General features: G+C 51.0%; 1 protein-coding gene across 2 annotated transcripts in view; it reads right to left on the bottom strand.

The window, feature by feature from the left end:
- Stxbp1 (syntaxin binding protein 1) overlaps positions 1–21,737 on the bottom strand; it is a 62,321-nt gene that overhangs the window by 5,092 nt on the left and 35,492 nt on the right. The window contains exons 8-19 of one of the 2 annotated variants that reach the window (XM_021192613.2): positions 19,912–19,996; positions 19,001–19,131; positions 16,589–16,696; positions 15,462–15,522; positions 14,434–14,499; positions 13,797–13,877; positions 10,364–10,502; positions 9,811–9,920; positions 8,593–8,694; positions 5,916–6,001; positions 3,803–3,957; positions 2,193–2,318 (exon numbers count right to left, since the gene is read on the bottom strand). In XM_021192613.2, coding sequence (XP_021048272.1) covers positions 2,209–2,318; positions 3,803–3,957; positions 5,916–6,001; positions 8,593–8,694; positions 9,811–9,920; positions 10,364–10,502; positions 13,797–13,877; positions 14,434–14,499; positions 15,462–15,522; positions 16,589–16,696; positions 19,001–19,131; positions 19,912–19,996 — 1,234 coding nt within the window. In that variant the 3' untranslated portion in view covers positions 2,193–2,208. The remainder of the gene's footprint in view (positions 1–2,192; positions 2,319–3,802; positions 3,958–5,915; positions 6,002–8,592; positions 8,695–9,810; positions 9,921–10,363; positions 10,503–13,796; positions 13,878–14,433; positions 14,500–15,461; positions 15,523–16,588; positions 16,697–19,000; positions 19,132–19,911; positions 19,997–21,737) is intronic. The other variant, XM_021192614.1, reaches the window with a different exon arrangement.

A 21,737-nucleotide genomic window follows, 5' to 3' on the forward strand; every position in this document is an offset into this window, starting at 1 on the left:
CCCTGTCTCTGGTCACCTGGAAGTCACAGGGGACAGGTGAATGGCTTTCCCTTGTCTCTGGTCACCTGGAAGTCACAGGGGACAGGTGAATGGCTTTCCCTTGTCTCTGGTCACCTGGAAGGTCACAGAGGACAGGTGAATGGCTTTTCCTTGTCTCTGGCCTCACTGATTTAGGGCTCTGTGGTTTGCCACTGCTTCGTCTCCCTGCTTCCCTCAAGACATATATACTTTAAATTTTATTTATTTATTTTTGTGACAGGGTCTGGCTATCCTCAAACTTGTGTACACCAGGCTGGTCTCAAACTCACATAGATCTGCCTGCCTCTGCCCTCTAAGAGGCAGATTAAAGTCGTGTGTCACCGTGCCCTGTTCGTTTATTTCGTTTTTTAGACACACTGTACCCTAGGCTGGCTTTGAACTTGAGACCCGAGTGCCTCCGTCTCCTCCGGCCTTGACGGACAGAAGCTCACCTCTATGCTTTACTACCTGCTGACTGTGCTTCTCAGAGGGGGAGGAGCACAGGGAGGATGGGGCTGAGGTCCAGGCCATGGCCTAGTCCATTCCTTGGCTCACAGCTATCGCCCTGGAGGTGATACCTCTCTGCTGGGGAAAGTGGAGGTAAATGGAGTGGCCTGCTATTTCTTCTTGCAGCATGGGAACCACACTAGGCAGGCCAGCTTCTGGTGTTATCTAGTAAGCTTCAGAAGAGCCATGCCCCTGAGATGCAGCAGGAGGCTAGAGAGGTATGTACGCATGGCTCCAGGCCCGCATCTGACCTACTAAATGCAGACTGACTCAAGAGAGCTTGGGTGCAGTAGCCAGGGCTCTCTCACAGTGGCTTACAGGACACTCCGACTTACTAGCTCACTGGTCACACGCCAACTTATGTTGAAAGGACATTTTCAGAGCCCATAATAAAACAGGTAAAAATACTGAGGAATTACTAACACATAGTTCCCAACACGCTTAAAGGATGGAAACAGAGAAGGAGTGAGGAGGGAAGTCACTGACAGACAGCTCAGATACCCTGAGCAACAAGCTTCAGGGTATCAAGAACAGATTTCCTGAGGGCTGTAGAGCATATCAAGAGAGAGAGAGAGAGAGAGAGAGAGAGAGAGAGAGAGAGAGAGAGAGAGAGAGAGATATCTTTTCTTCTTCCTCCCCTTGCAAGCGTCACTCCTCATGCCAGGCAACCTGTCTACCACTAAGGCACATCCCAGCCCTTTTTTTTACTTTTTAAAAACGCTTTGATTTAATGTTAGTTATGCATAGGAGTGTGAGTGTGCACTCATGAATGCAGGTGCCCACAGAGTGACGCACAGAGAGGCATCTGATACTCTGGAGCCAGGGTTACAGGAGGTTGCGAGTGGCTGGGTGTGGGTGCTGGGAACAGAGTCTGGGGCTTCTCCAGGAGCACCATGTGCTCTTAACCACTGAGCCATCTCTCCAGCTAGGTTTTTACTTTTTATTTTGGGACACAGGCTTGTTAAATTGCCCAGGCTGGTCTTGAACTTACTCTGTAGCCCAGATGGGCCTTGGACCCGCCTCTGCCTGCTGAGTAGCAGGGATGCCAGCCTACCCTACTGGACAGGAGTGAAAGCAGAATAAGAGAGTGCAGTTTCTGCAGCGTGGGGTGTGGTGAGCAGTGTTATCACAGAACCTACAGCAGCTGAAGGGTGGTCATCCCTCAGCACTGTACCTGTCCCTCTGCCTTGAGCCTCCTCTGTCCCCTGCTACTCTCCTCTCACCCTCAGGTGCTGTGGACACCTCCCTAGTGTTGGCCTTTACCTGTGGCCATCCTGAGTGTCCGCTGGCCTTACTCTCAGGCTTACATACCCTGTAGGAGCCTGCATTTCATCCTGGGCGGCCGGCTTGGGTACCATGCCTCAGACAGCCCTAACCCTAGGCTCCTCTTTGAGGAGTAGTCACATAGCTACTGCCACTTGGTCTAACCCCAGTGACTTCACAGCGTTCACCCAGGGCAGGAGTGAGCTGGTGGGTGGAGCCCAGGATGTGAAGGCGGCATTGGACACATTTTCAATTGGCGTTAAGAACTGCAAGCATTTTCTTGGAAAAAGGAAATCAAAGAAATGATAAAGTAAAAAGAGAAAAAGAAAGAAAGAGAGTGACAGGATCATCAAAGAAAGCCCTTCGGAGTGGAAGAGTTTCTTTCTGGAATAAGCTGCTTTTACTTTGTCTCTTTGGCTCTCACTCCATTGTTGGAGCCTGATCCTCAAAAGACACCCTAGAGGACTCCCTGAAGTCGGGGTGTCTCAGGTCCGTGAGGAATTTGGTGGGAGTGAGAATGTGAGTAGAACCTGTGGGAGAATAGAGGCCGGCTGAACGAGGCGCCCCGGACACGCCGACGGAGGCCCCAGTGCCCAAAGCCGGAGAGGCGTGAGAGGCGAAGCATGCACAGGCACATGCACACACATACGCAGGCAGCAAGGTGCTGGCATGCACAAAGCACGTGAGGCCACACAGCGGATGATGGCTGTTTTCAGAAGCCCCTCCATGAGCCCACATGGGCAGCTCTCTGTCCCTGCACAAGGAACCTTAAGGAAGGTCCAAAGGGGAAAAGGAAGGGCCACACCCAAAGCTTGGCTGTGACAGCTACTGTCCAGGGAGCTGTGTTTGCGCTCAGTCCTCTAACACATGCATGCAACACATATGCGAGCAGTGAGCAGGGAACACTCATGGGGCCTACGTCACAGACAGAAAAACAGGCAGGGAAATGAATCATGGCACCTGTGGGAGCTGGGGAGGGGTGTGCAGTCTTCCCACGTAGTTGTGCAGAGGTAATGACCCCCTCATGCCTGTCTTGGCGAACCCAGAAACAGTTATCTTTCTGCTCTACGGAGCCTGCTTGCTTGGACAGCTTGGAGAGTCCCGGGACTAGGTCATCCAAATTGGATAGACAGAAGTGACACTCGCTGAGATGACCCTACCTGGGAGTGTGGGCAAGTGCCTGTGCGCTGAGGGAAGCCTTTCTGGCTGGGCAGCCAAGGGCCGCCACTCTAGCAGTGCACAGGATCGTGGCCCATGCGGCACAATGGCTCTGAGGAGGATCACTGGCCACAGTGCTCAGAACACTCCCAGGACCGTGACCTCAGGCCGTACACTTTATCCAGCATGTGTTCCCACAGAGAGAGGGGGAGCCTAGACAGGGTAATGTCCGTGACAGCTCCTGACAATTTGTGGCACAGAGAACTGTTTGGTGACAAAATGGAGACATTTGGAAGAACCCAGATTTCTCTCCCTTGATTGTCTGTCAGCCCCAGATGCTGCAGATGATCCTGGAGACGGAGCAGGGAGTGCTGTCTGCCACACAGACCATCTCCCACCGGCTGCTTGTGCTCTTTTGGAAGTGAACAGGAAATACAAGAGAGGGTGTGGCAGCCCAGAAGGTCTCAGGGCCTGGGTAGGACATCCTTCTGACCCATCCGGCCGCTGGGCTTCAGCAGCGTCTATGGACACGCACGCTGTCTGTCTACCTCCAACAGAGGGTGAGGTGGTCAGTAGTGACAGCCCTGCCATCAGGCATGGTAATGATATGGCTCGGAGAGATCCTCTTTCTTAAGTTGACAGCACTCGGGCAGTGTCAGTGTATGGATCTGGGACTCTACGACCAGGCTCCTTCCGTTCCAAAACACTGTGAGACACAGTGTGGCAGACAGCCCTGACTTCTGCTATCCGGGGCCAAGTGGTGCTGGGGTGAGGGAGGCCCAAAGATGGAAGCGCCAGGAAGCTGGGATGGAGTGACGGAGCAGTGAGGCCGCAGCAGAACACATGCCTTGCTTACCTATCAGCACTTCCCACTTGCCGTTGGCCTGGGTCACTTCGTAAGCACAGCGCATCTCATTCAGGCTCACACCCCCGAGGATGAAAATAATGAGACGGGGGCCACTGCGGTACTCCCCAGGGGCCTTATTCTTGTGCCAATGTCCATAGCGGGCACTGAGGGAGAGAGAGCAGATACAGGTGACTCGGTACCTGGAGGCTACTCGGCACCACTCATCAGGGCTGCACTGCAGGGGCCTGAGCTGTGACTACCACTGTCATAACTACCCAGGCTCCTCAGCAGCTTTGCCTGGATGGTTCTCAACCAGATGTCTGGGCTTGCCTGGACTCTGCATCACTGAGCATCAAGTTTGCACACTGATCACATGTAAAGAAGCTTGTGGAGGCCAGGCTTCTGGTACTGTATTCCCAGGGACAGACAGCACTTGCTCACAATCCTGTTTCACATCCAGTCTAACAGGATGGGAAATGCTGACTGCCGTGCGCCAGAGCCAGGGCCGCAGGGCACTGCTCAGGCGTTACCAGGAGGTAAAGTGCACTCTGTCCCTGCACTTCCTCAGTAGGGACCTGGACTCAGACACAAGCCAGGACATTGGAAAAAAAGAGAAGAAGCAAGGCCCTTCTGGACACCAGAACGCTCCACCCTGCTTCCTCATGACAGCCCCGGATGCAGCCGGGCACTACCAGTCTCTCCTGTGCCCGGCTGGCCCTGCAAGCACAGCCCTTGGAGGCTGTACTTTATTCCACAGCTGGCAATGGCTTGTTCCATGCCAGGGAATGTCAGTGCCACAGGAGCCACTGCAGACCTCTGGCCCATGACCAGGTAAAGGCCAATGGTGAAGACAGAAAAAGAAAAACCAGAGACAAACCATGGAAAAGGGACAGCGGCTGGCACTCTAGTGTATTTCTGGTCATGGTGGAGCACACCTTAAATCCCAGCCTTGGGAGGCAGATATCACTGTGGATCTCTGTGAGTTCAAGGTCAGGCTGGTCAGCAGAGTGAGTTCCAGGACAGCCAGAGCTGCACAAAGAGATCCTGTCTCAAAAAGCAAAACAAAACCAAAACAAAGCAAAACAAAACAAAACAAAAAAACTAGGGCTGGAGAGATGGCTCAACAGTTAAGAAGAGCACTGACTGCTCCTCTGAAGGTCCTCAGTTCAAATCCCAGCAACCACATGGTGGCTCACAACCATCTGTAATGAGATCTGGTGCCCTCTTCTGGGTTGTCTGAAGACAGCGACAGTGTACTTACATATAATAAATAAGTCTTAAAACAAAACAAAACAAAAAAACAGCTAAACAAGCCAGGAGGCAGTGGTGAACACATTTAGTCCCAGTAGCTGGGAGGCAGAGGCAGGTGATCCCTGTGTGTTTAAGGCCAGCCTGGTCTCCAGAGTGAGTTCCAGGTCATCTGGGGCTACAATGAGAAACCCTGTCTCAGAAAAAGAAAACAAAATCCAACAAAGCAAATAAATAAATAAAGACCCCTCAAACAAAACCAAACAAACAAAAGGAGGAGTCAACCCTGGCAAGCAGGTGACCGTCAGAAGCCGCTGACGGTCTCCAGGCTCCCAGCTCAGCCTCCGGTTCTCAGGAGCCACAGTCTGAATGGCTGTCAGCTGGCAGGCACCAGGGCCACCCACCTTAGGCTACTTCCAAGGGAACTGCTATGAACATTGGGCTTCCATGATTCAGCAGGTAGTTAGAGAAGACTGAAGAGGAACACTCAATAAAGACCTACAGATGAGAGGGGTGGGGTGTGCCGCTTACCTGGCTGCAGTTAATGCATGGTGTGTGTGTGTGTGTGTGTGTGTGTGTGTGTGTGTGTGTGTGTGTGTGGTGGGCAAATGCAGAGATTTTGAGGTACAAGTAGGCCTGGCTTGTTCCAGGATGAGCAGGGATTAGTGGCTGAGACAGACGCTTGAAGGAAAAGGGAGTGAGTTCTTGAAGGCTAGGAGCCAAAGGGAGAGCCACATGGTCTGCTGTGGGTCTGGGCCTGCTGCACCCTTGCCATAATGGATGACGTGGGAGGGTTCAGATGGCACATGCCACTCACAGCCAGATCACCTCAGAGCTCACGGGCAGTGCCCCCGCCTTCCCCACTTCGCCCTACCTCACAGCAGTGGTGCTGAAGGACGCGGACGAGCGGGTGGAGATGTATGGGTAGTGCTTTGTATCCAGCTTGTCTTCAATCGTGTCCTAGAGAGAAGAGAGAGAGGTCAGGCCACCGTGTGCCTGAAAGGGCTGGCAGGAGCTAAATCAAAAAGTCAAGCAGTGACCACATCTGTAGCAGGCCCTCCTCCTGTGCCTGCTGCCACTGCCGGGGACCCAGCATGGACAGGGGGTTAGGACTCTCCCTCTGTAGCAGGCTGCCAGGCTGCCTGGGCCCACGGGTCACTCTGTCAGACTAGGCGTTCATTTCCCTCGTCTCTGCCATGTTCTCCACTGTGTAACCCATCAGGAGTAAACCTGTACTCTGCGGACTAAATTCCCGACAGGTCAGCCTGGTGACAACCAGCTCTGAGCCGCCCCTGTAGTTAGTCAAGGGGCTAATTGTCTAGTGGATGGATTCCGGCTATCTCCTGTCGACTGGAAATCCACACTCCACTTAGGAGCAACATGAGAAGCCTCTGTGGGTCTCCTTGGGGAGCAGGGAGGAAGGGCGAAAAGCAGGGGGGCAATGCAGCAGAGGGCTGCTTCCTCAGTCCTGCAACTGTGACAGGCAGTTGGTTCCTGCATGTTCCATAGCCACTCATCCTTTGGCTTTGTAGGTTTTAAAAATAGGACGCTGACTCACGCTACATAAATACTATTCTTCTAGCATATAATTTGGTAGCAATACCTGAGCTAACTCGGATACGAGGCAAGGCGCTGTTCTCTGGACTCCCATTTTGTTTGCCTATCAAGTGCAGAAGTTGGGTGTATTGTCTCATCCAACCTTAAGAAGCTAATGGCTCCTGCAGTGATGCTGAGGGCTGGGAGTGACTCCACAGCTGCTGCAAAGCCACTGCCTCTATCCCTTGACAGACAAGAAACATGGTGCTGCAGCTTAGTGTGAGGTTCTACGCCACAACACGGCCCAAAGTGACAGAATCATCCTGTTAGAAAATGACGCCAGGGGATGTGACTCGGTTGGTAGAGTACTTGTTTAGCATATATGAAGCCCTGAGTTGATCCCTCCACTGCATAACTGGGCATAGTGGTATATGCTTTGAATCTAATACTTAGGGCAGAATGAAGGTTATAAGTTCAAGGCCAGCCTGGACTTGAGACCCAATCTCAAAAACAAAAGATGGCCTCAAACTGGACAGCAAAGCTATATGTAAATAGTATTGCTGACCAGAATGCAATGGGCTCTGTGATGCTACGTGGCCAGACGTGTGAGGCGCAATACAATGTGGGACCTGGTAGAGATGGTAGGGAAGTGGGATCAGGAAGTAGAGACAAGAATATTCCCAGGGGCTAGCTTGAGGCCCAGAGCCCAAGTCTGTCTGCTGGTGGGGGGAGGTGGGCAGGCTGTAGCCTCCTGGGGAGCCCCTTCACATCTGGCTGAGATGTGATCTAGAAGGACCATGTTGTCCCCTAGTGGAGTCTGTGCATGTTCCTCATCTGAACATGGCATGCTGACTGTGGTGGGGACTATGCTTGTCTTATGTGAAATGGCAGTATTAGGAGGTGTGGCCTTGTTGAAATGAATGTGGCCTTGTTGGAGGAAGTGTGTCACTGTGTAGACAGGCTTAGAGAATCTCTTCCTGGCTGCCTTCAGATCAAGATGTAGAACTCACAGCTCCTTCTCCAGCACCATGTCTGCCTGGACGCTGCCATGCTTTCTGTCATGATGGTAATGGACTGAACCTCAGAAACGGTTAGCCAGCCCCAATTAAATGTTGTCCTCTATAAGAGTTGTCTTGGACATGGTGTCTCTTCACAGCAATGGAAATCCTAATTAAGAGACACTGACATGAGCCTGGCTCTTCTGGATACTAAGCACAGAGGCACTTCCAAAGCATGGGGCTAACCCCGCCCGAGACTGGAGCAGTGGGCAAATGGATCTTGAGGTCTCCATGTGTCTGTCTTTCCTGGCTGGTTTTATTTGACATGAGAGGAGGGAACCCAACTCCTTTTTTTTTTTTTTTTTAAATTCAATTGTATTCTTGTTCTTTTTAAAGATTTATTTATTATATGTAAGTACACTGTAGCTGTCTTTAGACACAACAGAAGAGGGCGTCAGATCTCATTATGGATGGTTGTGAACCACCATGTGGTTGCTGGGATTTGAACTCAGGACCTTTGGAAGAGCAGTCAGTGCTCTTAACCGCTAAGCCATCCCTCCAGCCCCCAGAACCTAACTCCTTAAGATCAGGTTGTAGGCAAGCCTATGGAGCATTTTCTTATTTAGTGGGTGCTATAAGGAAGCAGGCTGAGCAAGCCATGGGGAAGCAAGCCAGTAAGCAGCATTCCTCCATGGCCTCTACATCAGCTCCTGCCTCCAGGTTCTATCCCTGTAGGAGCTCTTGCCCTGAATACCTTTGATGATGAATGGTGATGCCCCTCCTCTCCAAGTTACTTTTGGTCCTGGTGTTTCATCTCAGCAATAGTAGCCCAAACTATGATCAGTCCCATGGGTGTTCATGAGTCCTCAGAGATGGACAGAGCCACAGAGGACCAGGGACTCATCCTCATGGGAACGAAATCATAGTGTGTCACTGCTACCTGAGAACAGGGGTGCTGGAACTTGGACCACCTACTGAAGAGCAGCCCTAGACCCTGATGCTGAACCCCAAACTGACCTCCATAATGTCTTTAATGATCGGGGTCCATCGTGAGAGCTGGTAGGTCTGCTCACTGATGCGCTCCTTCCGCTCCGGCTTGCTTCGGCGGCGCAGTGTGGACTGAAAGCAAGCACCCATCGGGTTAGATGCCAGTCAGGGGCCACCCTGGGTCTCAGTGACTTCTAGAAATTCTCTCAAGGACCCTCTTCAGAATTAACATTGGCAAAGAGTAATAAAGGAGAGGTTCTGCCCAGAGTAGCCCTGAAATATACCTCTTTAAGGAACTCTGAAACAAAGGAGACTTGAGCAAGTCTGGGTCTTCTAGGGTTGGTTTGGTTTGTTTTTTGATTCTTTGAGATGGAGTTTCTCTGTGGAGCAGCATGGGCTGTTTTAAATGAATCAGTTCTACTGTTTTGAGCCTTTTGTGACCCAGGTATGAACACACCAAGCCCTGCCAGCTGCAGGTCACACTGGTCAGGTCAGTGGATCACAGTCCCTCCTAGAGACCCCAGTTGGAGCTGGACAGTGGTGGCACACACCTTTAATCCCAGCACTTGGGAGGCAGAGGCAGGCGGATTTCTGAGTTCGAGGACAACCTGGTCTACAAAGTGAGTTCCAGGANAAAAAAAAAAAAAAGAGAGAGAGGGAGACCCCAGTTGGTTTTGTGAGCTCTGCCCGGTGGGCGGCCTGCCTCCAAGGGGAAGTAATAATAACACGGGAATTTCTCTATCTGGGGTTCAAGGCACTGTCTGAATCAGACAGTCTGCCTGCTCTCTCAGAGCACGCTGTGTAGCCCTGGCCTTCTGAGCAGGCTGCTGTATTTTGCTCTTAGTTACCCCACTGCCAGACACAGAGCAAAGGAGCTCGTGTGACAATGTTGCCATCCTCACTTGAGATGCTGAGTTTGTGTCCAAAGGCAAGGTCACACAAGATATATAACAGGGGAAGTTAGGGTGACCCGTAACCCTAACTTGGATAAGTTCAGAGGCAGCTCAGCTTTAATGACCATGTGACTCCAGGATATGTCAAATTCCTGACTTTGAACTGTCTCACTGTCCTCCCTCCCCACTTCGACTCATTCTCCTTCTCTCTCCCTCTCCCGCCTTCCCTCCCACTCCCTCTCTCTCTCCTTTCTTGATGTTGAGGGTGGTACACAGCTGTATCATAGGGGGCTGTCAATCATGAACGTGTATGCCAGCCTCCCTCCCTGTCTCCCTGCCTATGGCCTGGCCTTACATCCGTGACGATGGGCACGCCGAGGTGAGCCATGTTGGTGATGATCTCGCTGTCCTCTGGGGGGATCTGAGCATGCTGGATGAGCTTGTTTAGGTTCTCCTCAGTGATACCTGAAAAACAACACTCCTGGTCACCACACCCAAGCCCTGCCATTTCTACCTCCGCGTGCAGAGCCTCGGGCTCCCTTCTCCTCCTCAGCTACATCTACGGTGGGGCCTTCTGCTCTACTGGAGCCGCCCTGTGCTGACCACGGCTGCCTGCCCTCCCAGTCTGTTCCGTCCTGGCATCCCAGCAGTCCCTGCCTATGAGATGAGAAAGACTCCTTACCCAGGTTTTTGTACAATGAATGGGAACATTTGGGGGGGGGGTTGATTTTTTGAGACAGGGTTTCTCTGTGTAACCCTGGCTGTCCTGGAACTCACTCTGTAGACCAGGCTGGCCTCCAACTCAAAAATCCGCCTGCCTCTGCCTCCCAGGGTTGCTGGTTGCCATCTGCACTGTCCGCTCTCTGCTCCCCCTTCCCCCCATCCTCCTCACCCTCGCCAGCTCCTACCGTTCTTCAGGAAGATGTAAAGAAGGATGATACGGATTTTGTCATAAGTGCTGACGTTCGCATCCAGCAGGATGGGGACAATGGCTCTCATGGGGTCCTTGATTTTTTCCCCCTCAGCATCTGTGCCCATTGCCAGGTCCTGTAGAAAACACACCTTGCTGGCCCTCTGTCTGTGACAGTCTGGGAAGGTGACAGTTCTCAGGAAGTTCATGACCTACAAATGCCTGACTTTGTGATGTCGGAGCAGGCTGTGAACAAGTCTCCTGCAGCATCGGGCTGATACAGAATCCCAAGGTTGCTAGGCCCGAGAGCCCTGAGATTCCTTCCCACAGCAGGCAGAGTACCTAGTCACAGTGTTCGCTGTAGGTGGGTGCCAGGGCACCCCACCTGTGACATACACGACCCAGCTGAGGGACTCAGGGTTTGCTTCCCATTCATGAAAACTTGGGCATCTCAAGGGCCCCTGCATGGCTGGGTTCTTTCCACCCTGGCTCTCCTGGCACGGAAAGCACACTAGGGTTTAACTCTTCTGAGCTTCACCTCGGGTTTTAATCTCCCTATCGCTTTCCACAGGCTGAGGAGAAACAAGGAAGGACTTTCAAGCCTGGGAGGTGGAGGACAGAAAGGTGACAGGAAACTGAGGTGAGAAGACAGAAATGAGCACAGCCAGGGTGCATGCCACTCACTCCACGGGCACCCATAGAGGGTGCCACTCAGTTACCCCGTGGGCAGCCAGGGTGGGTGCCACTCACCCCATGGGAAGCCATAGAGGGTGCCACTCAGTTACCCCATGGGCACCTAGGGTGGGTGCCACTCACCCCATGGGCAGCCAGGGTAGGTGTCACATACCCTACGGGCAGCGTACTGCACTCAGCAAGCCAGAGCATTGACTTTAGATCTGACACAGCCACTGCTTTCTCTGTGACTCTAGAAGGGTTTCTGGGGCTCCTCTTCCTATCAGTACCCCAAGAGTTCACCCAAGTGGTGACCTCACATTCAGACATGGTCTGAGGAAGGCACAACTCCCTCCCAGTCCTCTCAATGGCTCCAGCAGATGTGTGCTCAGCAGGAGGAAACCAGCACCACCCCTCCCTCAATTTGTTTTTGTTTTGTTTTTGAGATAGGGTCTCACCATGTAGCTCTGGCTGGCCTGGGACACACTATATATAGCCCAGGCTAGCCTCAACCTCAGAGAGCCTCCTGCCTCTCCCTCCTGAATGCTAGGATTAAAGTGTGAGCCATCACACCCGGTCTTACTAAAAAAGTACACACACAGGGGTGGGGGTAACACCTGGGGGGAGCTCCCCCTTCTTAGAGAAGGGGGGAAATGGGGAAAGGATCTGTGTGAGGGGGTATTGGGAGTAGAGGGGGCTGATATTGGGATAGAAAGTGAATTGAAAAAAAAAGAAAACACACACACACATTTATTTATTGTGTTAGTGTGTCTGCAGGATACACATTGGAAGTCAAGACATTCATGGGAGCTGGTTCTCCCCTTCCTTCACACAGGTACCAGGGATTGAACTCGGGTTGTCAGGCTTGGCTGCAAGCCTGCTGAGCCACTTTGCCAGCCCTAGAGCACACTCTCTAAGCTCACTGAAATGCAATTAATTCAATTTTTTTGGGTAGTTTTTAGAGACAGGGTCTTTCTTACAAAATGGCCCTGGCTATCCCAGAATGCATTATATAGACCAGGCTGGCCTCAAGTCCACAGAAGTCCACCAGCTCCTGCCTCCCGAGTGCTAGGATTGGATTACAGGTCTGCAGCACTATAGCCAGCTTAACACTTAGGTTTTTAAACCACTTTCAAAATATGAAACAACCCGTGCTTTCAAAGTTAATCTGAACTTGCTTCTTACTGAGAGCATAGTGGGCCTCAACCTTCCTAACACCATGACCCTTTAATACAGTTCCTCATGTTGTGGTGACCCCCCAACCATAGAATTATTTCGTTGCTCTTCATAACTGTGATTTTGCTACTGTTATGAATCATGATGTAAAGGTCTGATGTGACCCCTGGGAAAGGTTTGTTCAGCTACTAGAGGGCTTGTGACCCACAGGTTGACAAACAGTGGACTAGCCAGACCCTGCTTTGGCAGGCTGAGCTCTTGGGGAGAAGCTGTGAGTTTGAGGAGGGTGCCTGAGAAGCGGGGTACTTTCAGAGGGAGAGCTGCTTCCCTTCCAACCCAGCCAACACTACTGGACAGAGCATGCACGTCTCCTCTGAGCCTCTTACAGCAAGCCAAGGGTGAGACTCTCAGCTCACACTAAGCATGAGTTGATGCTTCCTGTAAAATGAGACTTCTGGCTAAGGCTCTATGTAGACCGGCTGTGGTGGTGGTAAGTGTGATGGGCTGTCACTAAGCTGCCAGTACGGCCTGAAACATGTGGTCCTCCTGGCTCAGCCTTCTAGGCAGTTAATCTGCACTTGCGTCTTACTGAGTGGCACAGTGGCTCTCAACCTTCCTAATGCTGCGACCCTTTAATACAGTTCCTCATATTGTGGTGACCCACTAACCATAGAATTATTTCATTGCTATTTCATAACTGTAATTTTGCTACTGTTATGAATCGTAATGTAAATATCTGATCTGCAGCTGGGCAGTGGTGGCACACACCTTTAATCCCAGCACTTGGGAGGCAGTGGCAGGCAGATCTCTGAGTTCCAGGCCAGCCTGGTCTACAGAGTGAGTTCTAGGACAGCCAGGGCTACACAGAGAAACCCTGTCTGATTTGTAAATACCTAGGCTTGAGCCACCAAGTCTGGCACTCTGAAATCTTTCAGTGTTTTCTTCCTCCCCTCAGAACCTGCTCGGTGTTCGAGGGCCTTGTCCACCTATGTGAGGCCCTGAGTCTGATCTCTTGAGATCAATCCAAGGGGATTGAAAGCAACAACAAGACAGTTGCCACACAGCTTAGCAGTTTTGCCACACTTCTGGTTTTGGTACTCTACACAAGGTGACAATGACATCAGTGCTGTGAGTAGCTGACAGGGAAAAGGGAGCAGGGACACCAAGTACCAGTGAGGGCAGAGTCCCATCCAGGCCTGAGGTTAGAAAGGCTGGAGGACTCATGCCCTGGTGCAGCCCAGGCTCCAAAGCTGGTCTGGTCATAGTGGGACCAAAACACATCAGAGCATAAACACCGGCCAACCCTGCCACAGTCAGGTCTGTCACTCCAGGAAAAACAGAGCCTTTGGAAAGAGCCAGGCATGCAAGATCCAAACTGCACAGCACTCCAGAACTATCTTGGCCCTACCCGCCAAAGCGGCTCCACACTGGCCCCACAGCTGAGACAACCCAGGGTCATGGGCTCTCCTTTCTCTAGATCCTACGATTCTGTAAGATGTTCAAGGTCAGAGGTTAAAACTCAGTGAGGTGAATAGGTAGGGCAGAAGTTTTGCCATGCAAAAAGGAAAGGAAAACAACCCTACCTGCTCCACGCGGCAGAGTTTGTCTACAGTGCCTTGGTAATGCTTCATACAGTCTTCAGCAAGGTGCAGGTGAGTCGAATACTAGGGGAAGCACAAGAATCAGTACAGAGGAGAGCCACCGACTCACAGGACCCTGAGTATCCTCACAGAGGACTACAGTACTAGTGGGAATAAAAGATTCAGTAACTGGGAGAGTGGGGTAAACCACAGCCTGGAGGAGAGGAGGGCGAGGTCCCTTGGGAGAGTGGAGCGACTGGAGCTGCTCAGCAGGGTAGCTGCAGCACCTGGTCAATCCCTTGCAGGCAAGTAATGTCCTTGCACCTTTAAGATCAGGCCCAGAAGCCCTGATGCCTCCTGGTCCTCTCTCAGATCAGCGCCTCTGAGGGAGGCCAGCAGCTGTGTGAGGACAGCCAGCACCAGCTAAGGCCTGTGTAGTGAGGACCTGGGGCCTCCGGTCAACAGCAAGGGAGGAAAAAGAAGAAAAGAGAAAGATAGAGAAGAGAGAGAAAGCAGCAGGAAGCAGTCTCCCTTCCCTTCTTTTCCCAGTGAGAACTGAATCTGGGCTCTGTAGATTTTCCTAAGTTGCCCGGGGCAGCAGCATGTGAGCTGTCAGACCGTCTGGGCTGGGCTCTCCTACCTTGCTGAGCTCCTTCTGGTACTGGGGCATTTTCTTCAGCATCTGGGACAGGTCCCGCATGGTGGTCTACAAGGAAGGAGGTCCAGTGTCACTAGCCCTAGTGAAGCCTTGTGAAGCCAGAGGCACATGGCAGGACAGCAGCTACATTAGACTTTACAAGTGTCCATTCACGGACTTAGAAGATGTATTCAATTATAGGGTTGTGTGTGCACTGTGCACAATGAATGCAGGTGTCTGTGGAGGTTGGAAGAAGGAATCAGATCCCCTGGAGCTGGAGTTACAGGCAGTGGTGAGCTGATAGGGGTTTGGGAACAGAACTTGGGTCCTCCGCAAGAACAGTAATTGCTCTTAATCTCCAAGTCATCTCTCCAGCTCTTAAAAATTATATTTTAGTTAATTATGTGTGTGTATGAAGATACACATGCATGAATGCCACGGCCCACTTAGAGAAGTCACAGGGGACAGCCTGCAGGAGTCATTTTGCTCCTAACACGTGAGTTCAGGAAACTGAACTCAAGTCGTCAGGCTTGGCAGCATCCTGGACTAGCTGCTGGACCATCCTGATTGAGATGAGCCGTGCACCTGGCTGGGCCGGACATTTCTAAGAGATTAGTAAAGGAGCCAGAGCCAGGGGAGATCTCAGGAGGTCAGGTCATGAATTCCAAGCTAAAAAATTCTATGATTCTTCTGGCTTAAGATAAGTTATGCTCCTAAACGGTAAATCTTAACCCTTTAGATGTTAGAAAGCAGTTCTTTACAACACTGAAAGTCATGCGGTTCCAAGGAGGATCCGTCTGTCGTGTTGGGGATCAAACCCAAGGTCTGTGTGCACAGCGAAGCTCTATCACTGAGCCACACACCTGTGCCCCAGATAGCACTCTTAAAGCAAAAACAAAGCCCGACAGTTTAATGAAGGAAGAACTATGGCCCTGCACACTCCCTGGTAGGACAAAGAGGAGCTGACCCCCGGGATGCCTGGGCACTGGCACCACTCACTGACTCCAGGACCTGTGGCACAGCAGGCTTACCTTCTCACCAGTGTTCATCCTCTTGCTAGAGGAAAAGTCCTTCAGAGACCGGGTGACTTCCCTGCAAAGTGGGGGGAAGCAGCCATGCTCAGCACAGTGCCAAGGGCTCTCTGCAGAGACCACTGAAGCCATGTGGAGCCTGCCTTGGGACTAAGTGGTGATTCTCTTCCCACTGAGGTAATGCGTTTAACATATAGCTCTGACTGACACTCTAAACCACTGGTCTCCAGGACAGTGTGTGTCACATGATTCCAGGGCAAAGGGACAGCACGGGACTGTCCGCTGTATTTAGTTTCTTTCTTCCTTTCTAAATATACACACATTGAAACACTCATGCTTTGTGTTTGGAAAATACAAATATATGTAGCATATAACTAAATGATAAATAAATTTGACAGCAGGAAATATGGGCCAGTATTCCTACTCCAATATTAGTTGTGGTGGCACGGGCCTTTAATCCCAACAGAGTTGGGGGGATCTTTGAGTTTGAGGCCAGCCTGATCTACAGAGTGATTTCCAAGTCATCTAGGACTACACAGAGAAACTCTGTCTCAAAAACAAACAACAACAACAACACAACAGAACAAACCCACCCCTACTAAAGCACTAGTTTTGCAGAGCTGGTGGTTGAATCTAGGACCTTGTCAAGGTCAGGAAAGGGCCTTACCTCTAAGTTACATCCCATCCCATCGATCAATAGCTCTCTCTCTCTCTCTCTCTCTCTCTCTCTCTCTCTCTCTCTCTCTTCCTCCCTTCCTTCCTTTCCTTTCTTTCTTTTTCTTTTCTTTTTCTTTTGTTTGAAACAGCATTTCTCTGTGTATCCCTGGCTGTCCTGAAACTCTCTGTAGACCAGGCTGTCCTGCAACTCTGAGACCCTCCTGCCTCTGCTTCCTGACTGCTGGGATTAAAGGTGTGTACCATCACTGCCCAGTAAAGGGTGGATTTTTTAAGTTGGTGAAATTGGAGACGCACACACTTAAGGAACAGGAGGGACCTGTCCATCTTGGCTAGCATGTGGGCAACATTGCCAAGGTGATGAGCTCACTCCCCAGGTTGCTGAGTGTGTATGGTCACTCTCAGCCCAGGGTTAAGGGCCCACCCTGGGGAAGGGTCAGCAGAGTTCTTACTGGGACACCTCTGCGATGTGCTTGTGTCGCAGCGCAATCCACAGGTCATCGTCCTCATCCAGAAGCACCTCCTTGACCCGCGCCTCTCCAATGCCGCTGGTCTCATACCTAGAGGAGACAGGACTTGGATAGGCCCAGAGTCCTCATGGCATGACCTTTGCGCCCCATAAGACAGGATTTCATGTATCCCAGGCTAGCTTCAGACTCCCTAAATAGCTATGACGGTCTTGAACTCTTGATCCTCGTGCCTCCACCCCTTGAATGCTGGGATTACAGGTGTGCAGGTCCGCACCCAGCTGTCTGTCTCCTCTGGTTTCTAAGGATAACACCTGTTCTCTCGACTGCCAGGTGATCTTAGGTGTGGCTCATAACACCAGCCACCTGTCAGGCTGGCCAGTTTATCTGGGACAGCACAAAATGACCAATTCCCTGGGCAAGGAGAAAGCTCAAAGCCAGCAACTTGGAGCTGGGGGGATGGGAGAGGGAGCCCAGGCCCTGTGGCAGTTCTATGTGAATCTACAGTTACATAGTTACACAGTTGCCCCTCCATCTGCAAATGTAAGGTGCCTAAAAGGTTTCCAGCAGTTTGTGTCCTCAGCTATTACTACACATGGAATCCTGAGTGCTCAGAAGAGGCCAGAACCCCAGGAACCAAGAGACAGGGGCTGACAACCACAAATATCTTCAGAATCTTCATTTTTAGTATCAATTAGTTAATTAATCGAGAGTGGGTGCCTGTATGTAGCCCTGGCTATACATAATCAAATAGGAACTTGCTACTGTAGTTCAGGCTGGCCTTGAACTGTCGGAGATGCTCCTACAGCTGCAACCTGAGTGCTGGAATTAAAGAAGTGCAATACCATACCCAGCGGACCCTTCATTTTTACAAAGATGCATTTATTTTGTTTTATGTGTACGAGGGTTTACCTGTGTGCATGTACGTGTATCATGTGAGTACCTGGTGCCCACAGAGGCCAGAAGGTGTCAGTTCCTCTGAACTGGAATTACAGGCTGTTTTAAGCTACCATATGGGTTCTGGGAACGGAACTCTATCCTCTGCAAGAGTAGCAAGTGCTCTTATCCACCAAACTGTCTCTCCGGCTCGAGAATCATTAGCCCTAGGTTGATTTTGTTTGTCTTATGTTTGTGTCCATGCACCACGTGTATGCCTGGTATCTGTGGAGGCCAGAAGAGGGCATCAGATCCCTCGCATCTAGAGTTAAAAGTAGTTGTTTGTGACCATGAGTGTGCTGGAAATCAAAGTCAGGGCCTTGCCTAACCACTGAGCCACTCTCCAGCCCCAGAACCTTCACTGTAAAGCCATTCTTTGTTGTGAGACAGGGTCTCACACTAAGTTGTCCATACTGGCTTCAAACTCATGACCCTCCTTGTCTCAGGCTCCTGAATGCCAAGATTATAGGTGGGTAATATTTTTATAAAGAAGAAAGCAGCTTCACTGCACAGAACGTTCAGGAACTGTGTTGAAATATTTTACAGCACTCATATTTTGTGGTCTGTAATTAAGAACGTTCAATTCTGAATAAGACACACATAAAACCAACCTGTCAACACATCTAAGAAGCTATGAATTGAAGTGATGTGAGCTACGAAAGAAAGACTTAGTGTTCTGTCCTGTCAGCAGGCATGCAGGGATGACACATGGATAGGGAAAGCCCACAGAGACCTCATGGGCTTATCTAAGAAATGGTATCTATCAGTGCTCGTATTTTTCCGTATATTAAAACCATGCTTTTGGGGGGCTGGAGAAAAGGTTCAGTGGATGAAGCACTTGCCACAGAAGTTTGAGGAAGACAGGAGCTTAGATGCCCAGAGCCCACATAAATGTGGGCAGGGATGGCGGCCATCTGGGATCTAAAACTAGAGAGGCAGAGACAAGGTGCCTGGGGGAAACTGGAAAGATAGACTAGCCAAAACTGGCGAACTGAGTGCAGTTAAAGACTTTGCCTCAATAGGGCAGAGTGATTTAAAAATGACAGCCAAGGGGCTGGAGAGATGGCTCAGCGGTTAAGAGCACTGACTGCTCTTCCAGAGGTCCTGAGTTCAATTCCCAGCAACCACATGGTGGCTCACAACCATCTGTAATGAGATCTAATGCCCATTTCTGGTGTGTCTGAAGACAGCTACAGTGTATTTAGACATAATAATAAATAAATCTTTAAAAAAAAATGACAGCCAATATCAATTATGGGCCTACCCTTGTGCTTGCAGGCATGCACACACGCATACATGCACACACACACATTTCACACATGACATCCATGCATGCCCTATACACATACAAAAAGAAGAAACATTTTTTAAAAACCACAAAACAGCCTTTCTCTTAATCAGAGGAACTCCCAATGTCCACAGAGTCCTGTTGTCCTGTGAACCCAGTCACTTAATCCTTACTTGTAAACGTCATTTTCGATCGGCAGCAGGTCGTAACTCATAGCCTGGAATGTCAGTTCATGGAGCACAGGGGAGCTGGGGTCAAAGCCACGATCCAGGATCAGGAGCTGGGACCGTGCCTTGTCGGGACCCTGGCAAGAAATAAGGAGAGGCTTCAAAAGCCGTCCAAGTCCAACCAAGTAGCGGAGCCTCCGTGTTACAGGCAGCAGGGAGAGCGAGCGCTCTGGCGAGCAAGCCCACTAAAGCAAAGGGCAGTGTTCCTGCTGCTTCCCAGGAGCACCCACAATTCCAGGTGAGGAACCAGTTTACTAAGGGCCTGCTACCACCACCCTGAAGCTGGGGCCACAGGATCGTTGCAATAGAGCACCAGTTCATTACACATCCGGTGACCAGCTCTCTGGAGTGCCCAGCACAGAGGGGTCAAATTACAAGTCCAGAGCGCTGATGGAACAGCCCTGTGTCTAGGAATCAGCGAGGGTCTCACACATGCTAGGTAAGCATTCACTGTGCTGCTGAGCTGGGCCCTACCCCCAGCTCTGTATCTCCATGGCAGTGCTGGTTACACACACCTATGCATGTGTTAGACGTGCACAGACCGTGCACACACGGACTCCATGCGACACCAGCCTGAGGTGCGAGGACCTCACCACTGTCCACTTGCTAGCTTGGCTGTTTTGCTACTGGGGAGTCCCCTGGACATTCAGGGCTGAAGCCGGGAGCGCTGGCAAGCAGGAACAAACTGGCTGCCCTAGCCATGCATCACCCTGCCCCATGGCCACTGGGCACTCCACCAGAGAGAGGAAAAGCAGTCCTCACATGCTCAGTGAGCTGCAGGTCCACGCTGCCCAAGGTCTGCCACATAAATACTGTTTACTCAAAATGAGACCCTCATGGTCCCAGGCCAGACTCACCTCCCCCATTGTTGGATCGTCAGCTTTATAGGCGTCCAGCTTGTCCTGGATCAGCTGAGCCAGCAAGGCATTGTCCTTGTACTCCCTGACACAAGGAGAGAGACAGGGTGAGCCGCCTGTGCATCAGATAATGTGCCAAGTGCAGGCGCCTCCAGGCAGAACACCGGGCAGGGCCGGATGGATGGGGAGGGGGCAGGAGCACAGTCGCTATTAGGGTTTTTACAGGAAGACTGTACCCATATGTGTGAGGCATGGTGAGTGAGACTCGGGAGACTGAGGAAGGAGAGCTACCACAAGCTGAAGGCCAGCTTGCCCTAACACAGTGAGATGCTGTCTCAAAAGTATACAAGCAAACACATCACTATACATATGTAGTTTAGAGAAAAAAATGAAAATCTTGGCACAGGGCCCAGCCCATAAATGACCTTTCTCATTTCTTCTAGTCTATGTGGAAGCAGAAATAAGTTTTCCTCCATTCAAACCCCCTTGCCTCTAGTAGATGATATGACTGTAATCCATGACCTTAGTGCCACTATAGCTCTGTTCCTGCTATGATGTCAGGAAGATGGCTTGGGCCCCATTCTTAACTCGTACTGGTATTCTTTCTATAGTCCCAAGCTGCAGCAGACCAGGAGACAAGGGCAGGTCCAACCCATGGCCTTCAAAAGCCCGCAGCTCAGAGCCACACCATGGTAGCCATGAGCCTCTCAGAGCCACACCATGGTAGCCATGAGCCTCTCAGAGCCACACCATGGTAGCCATGAGCCTCTCAGAGCCACACCATGGAGGCCATGAGCCTCTCAGAGCCACACCATGGTAGCCATGAGCCTCTCAGAGCCACACCATGGTAGCCATGAGCCTCTCAGAGCCACACCATGGTAGCTATGAGCCTCTCAGAGCCACACCATGGTAGCCATGAGCCTCTCAGAGCCACACCATGGTAGCCATGAGTCTCTCACATCTGTTGGACCTGAAGTGCACAGAGCCCTTGCTTCTCAGATCATGGCTGCCATCACAGCCCAGGCCTTTGGTGACCTGACTCTTCTGCTTCTCCTTGTCTTGTCCCTTGCTCAGTTTACCTTCTTCAAAACTAATTTGCTCCCCTGTCCCAACCCCTCAGGAGGTCTCATGAAATTAAAGCTGCCCTACGTGGCTACTGTGTCAGACTACACTTTGACTTCCCAAAGCCATTGCTTGTGCCAACAGCAACAGCAAGTGTCAATACAAATGCCTGCACCCTTTCTTACCCATCTGCTGCGACTGAACCCATTCTTCAAGTCCTGCCATATAGCACTGTAGCCTCCAGCCTCGCCCTGACCTAGGCTGACAGGCCTCTGCTGGCTCTGGATGTCACTTTGGTCTGCTGCTTGAAGGCACCGGCTTCCCAGGCTGTGGTGAGTGCTGTCTGCACAGGTACTGCATCCAGTGGTACCTGCCCTCCACCCGCAGCTTCTGAAGGTGAGGCTGTGACTTTAGCTTAAAATCCCCCAGCACTCAGCACACAAGTGATGAATCAATGTCTTCATAAAACCCAGAGACTATAGAGATGGCCTAGAGGTTAGGAACACACACTGCTATTCCAAAGGACCCAAGTTCAATTCCCAGCACCCATATCAGATGGCTTACGATTGCCTATAACTTTAGCTCCAGAGGAATCTGACACTTCTGGCTTCTGAGGGCACGTGTACTAATACATGTACCATACAGACACATACACACGTACCACTAAGGGTAATACTTATTATCTTTATTATATCTTGTAATAATTTACAGTATGCCTTTATTTTATCTTATAATATTAAAGATAATAAGCCGGGCGTGGTGGC

Source organism: Mus pahari, chromosome 3 (genome assembly GCF_900095145.1).
Source record: "Mus pahari chromosome 3, PAHARI_EIJ_v1.1, whole genome shotgun sequence".
NCBI classification, from domain to species: domain Eukaryota; kingdom Metazoa; phylum Chordata; class Mammalia; order Rodentia; family Muridae; genus Mus; species Mus pahari.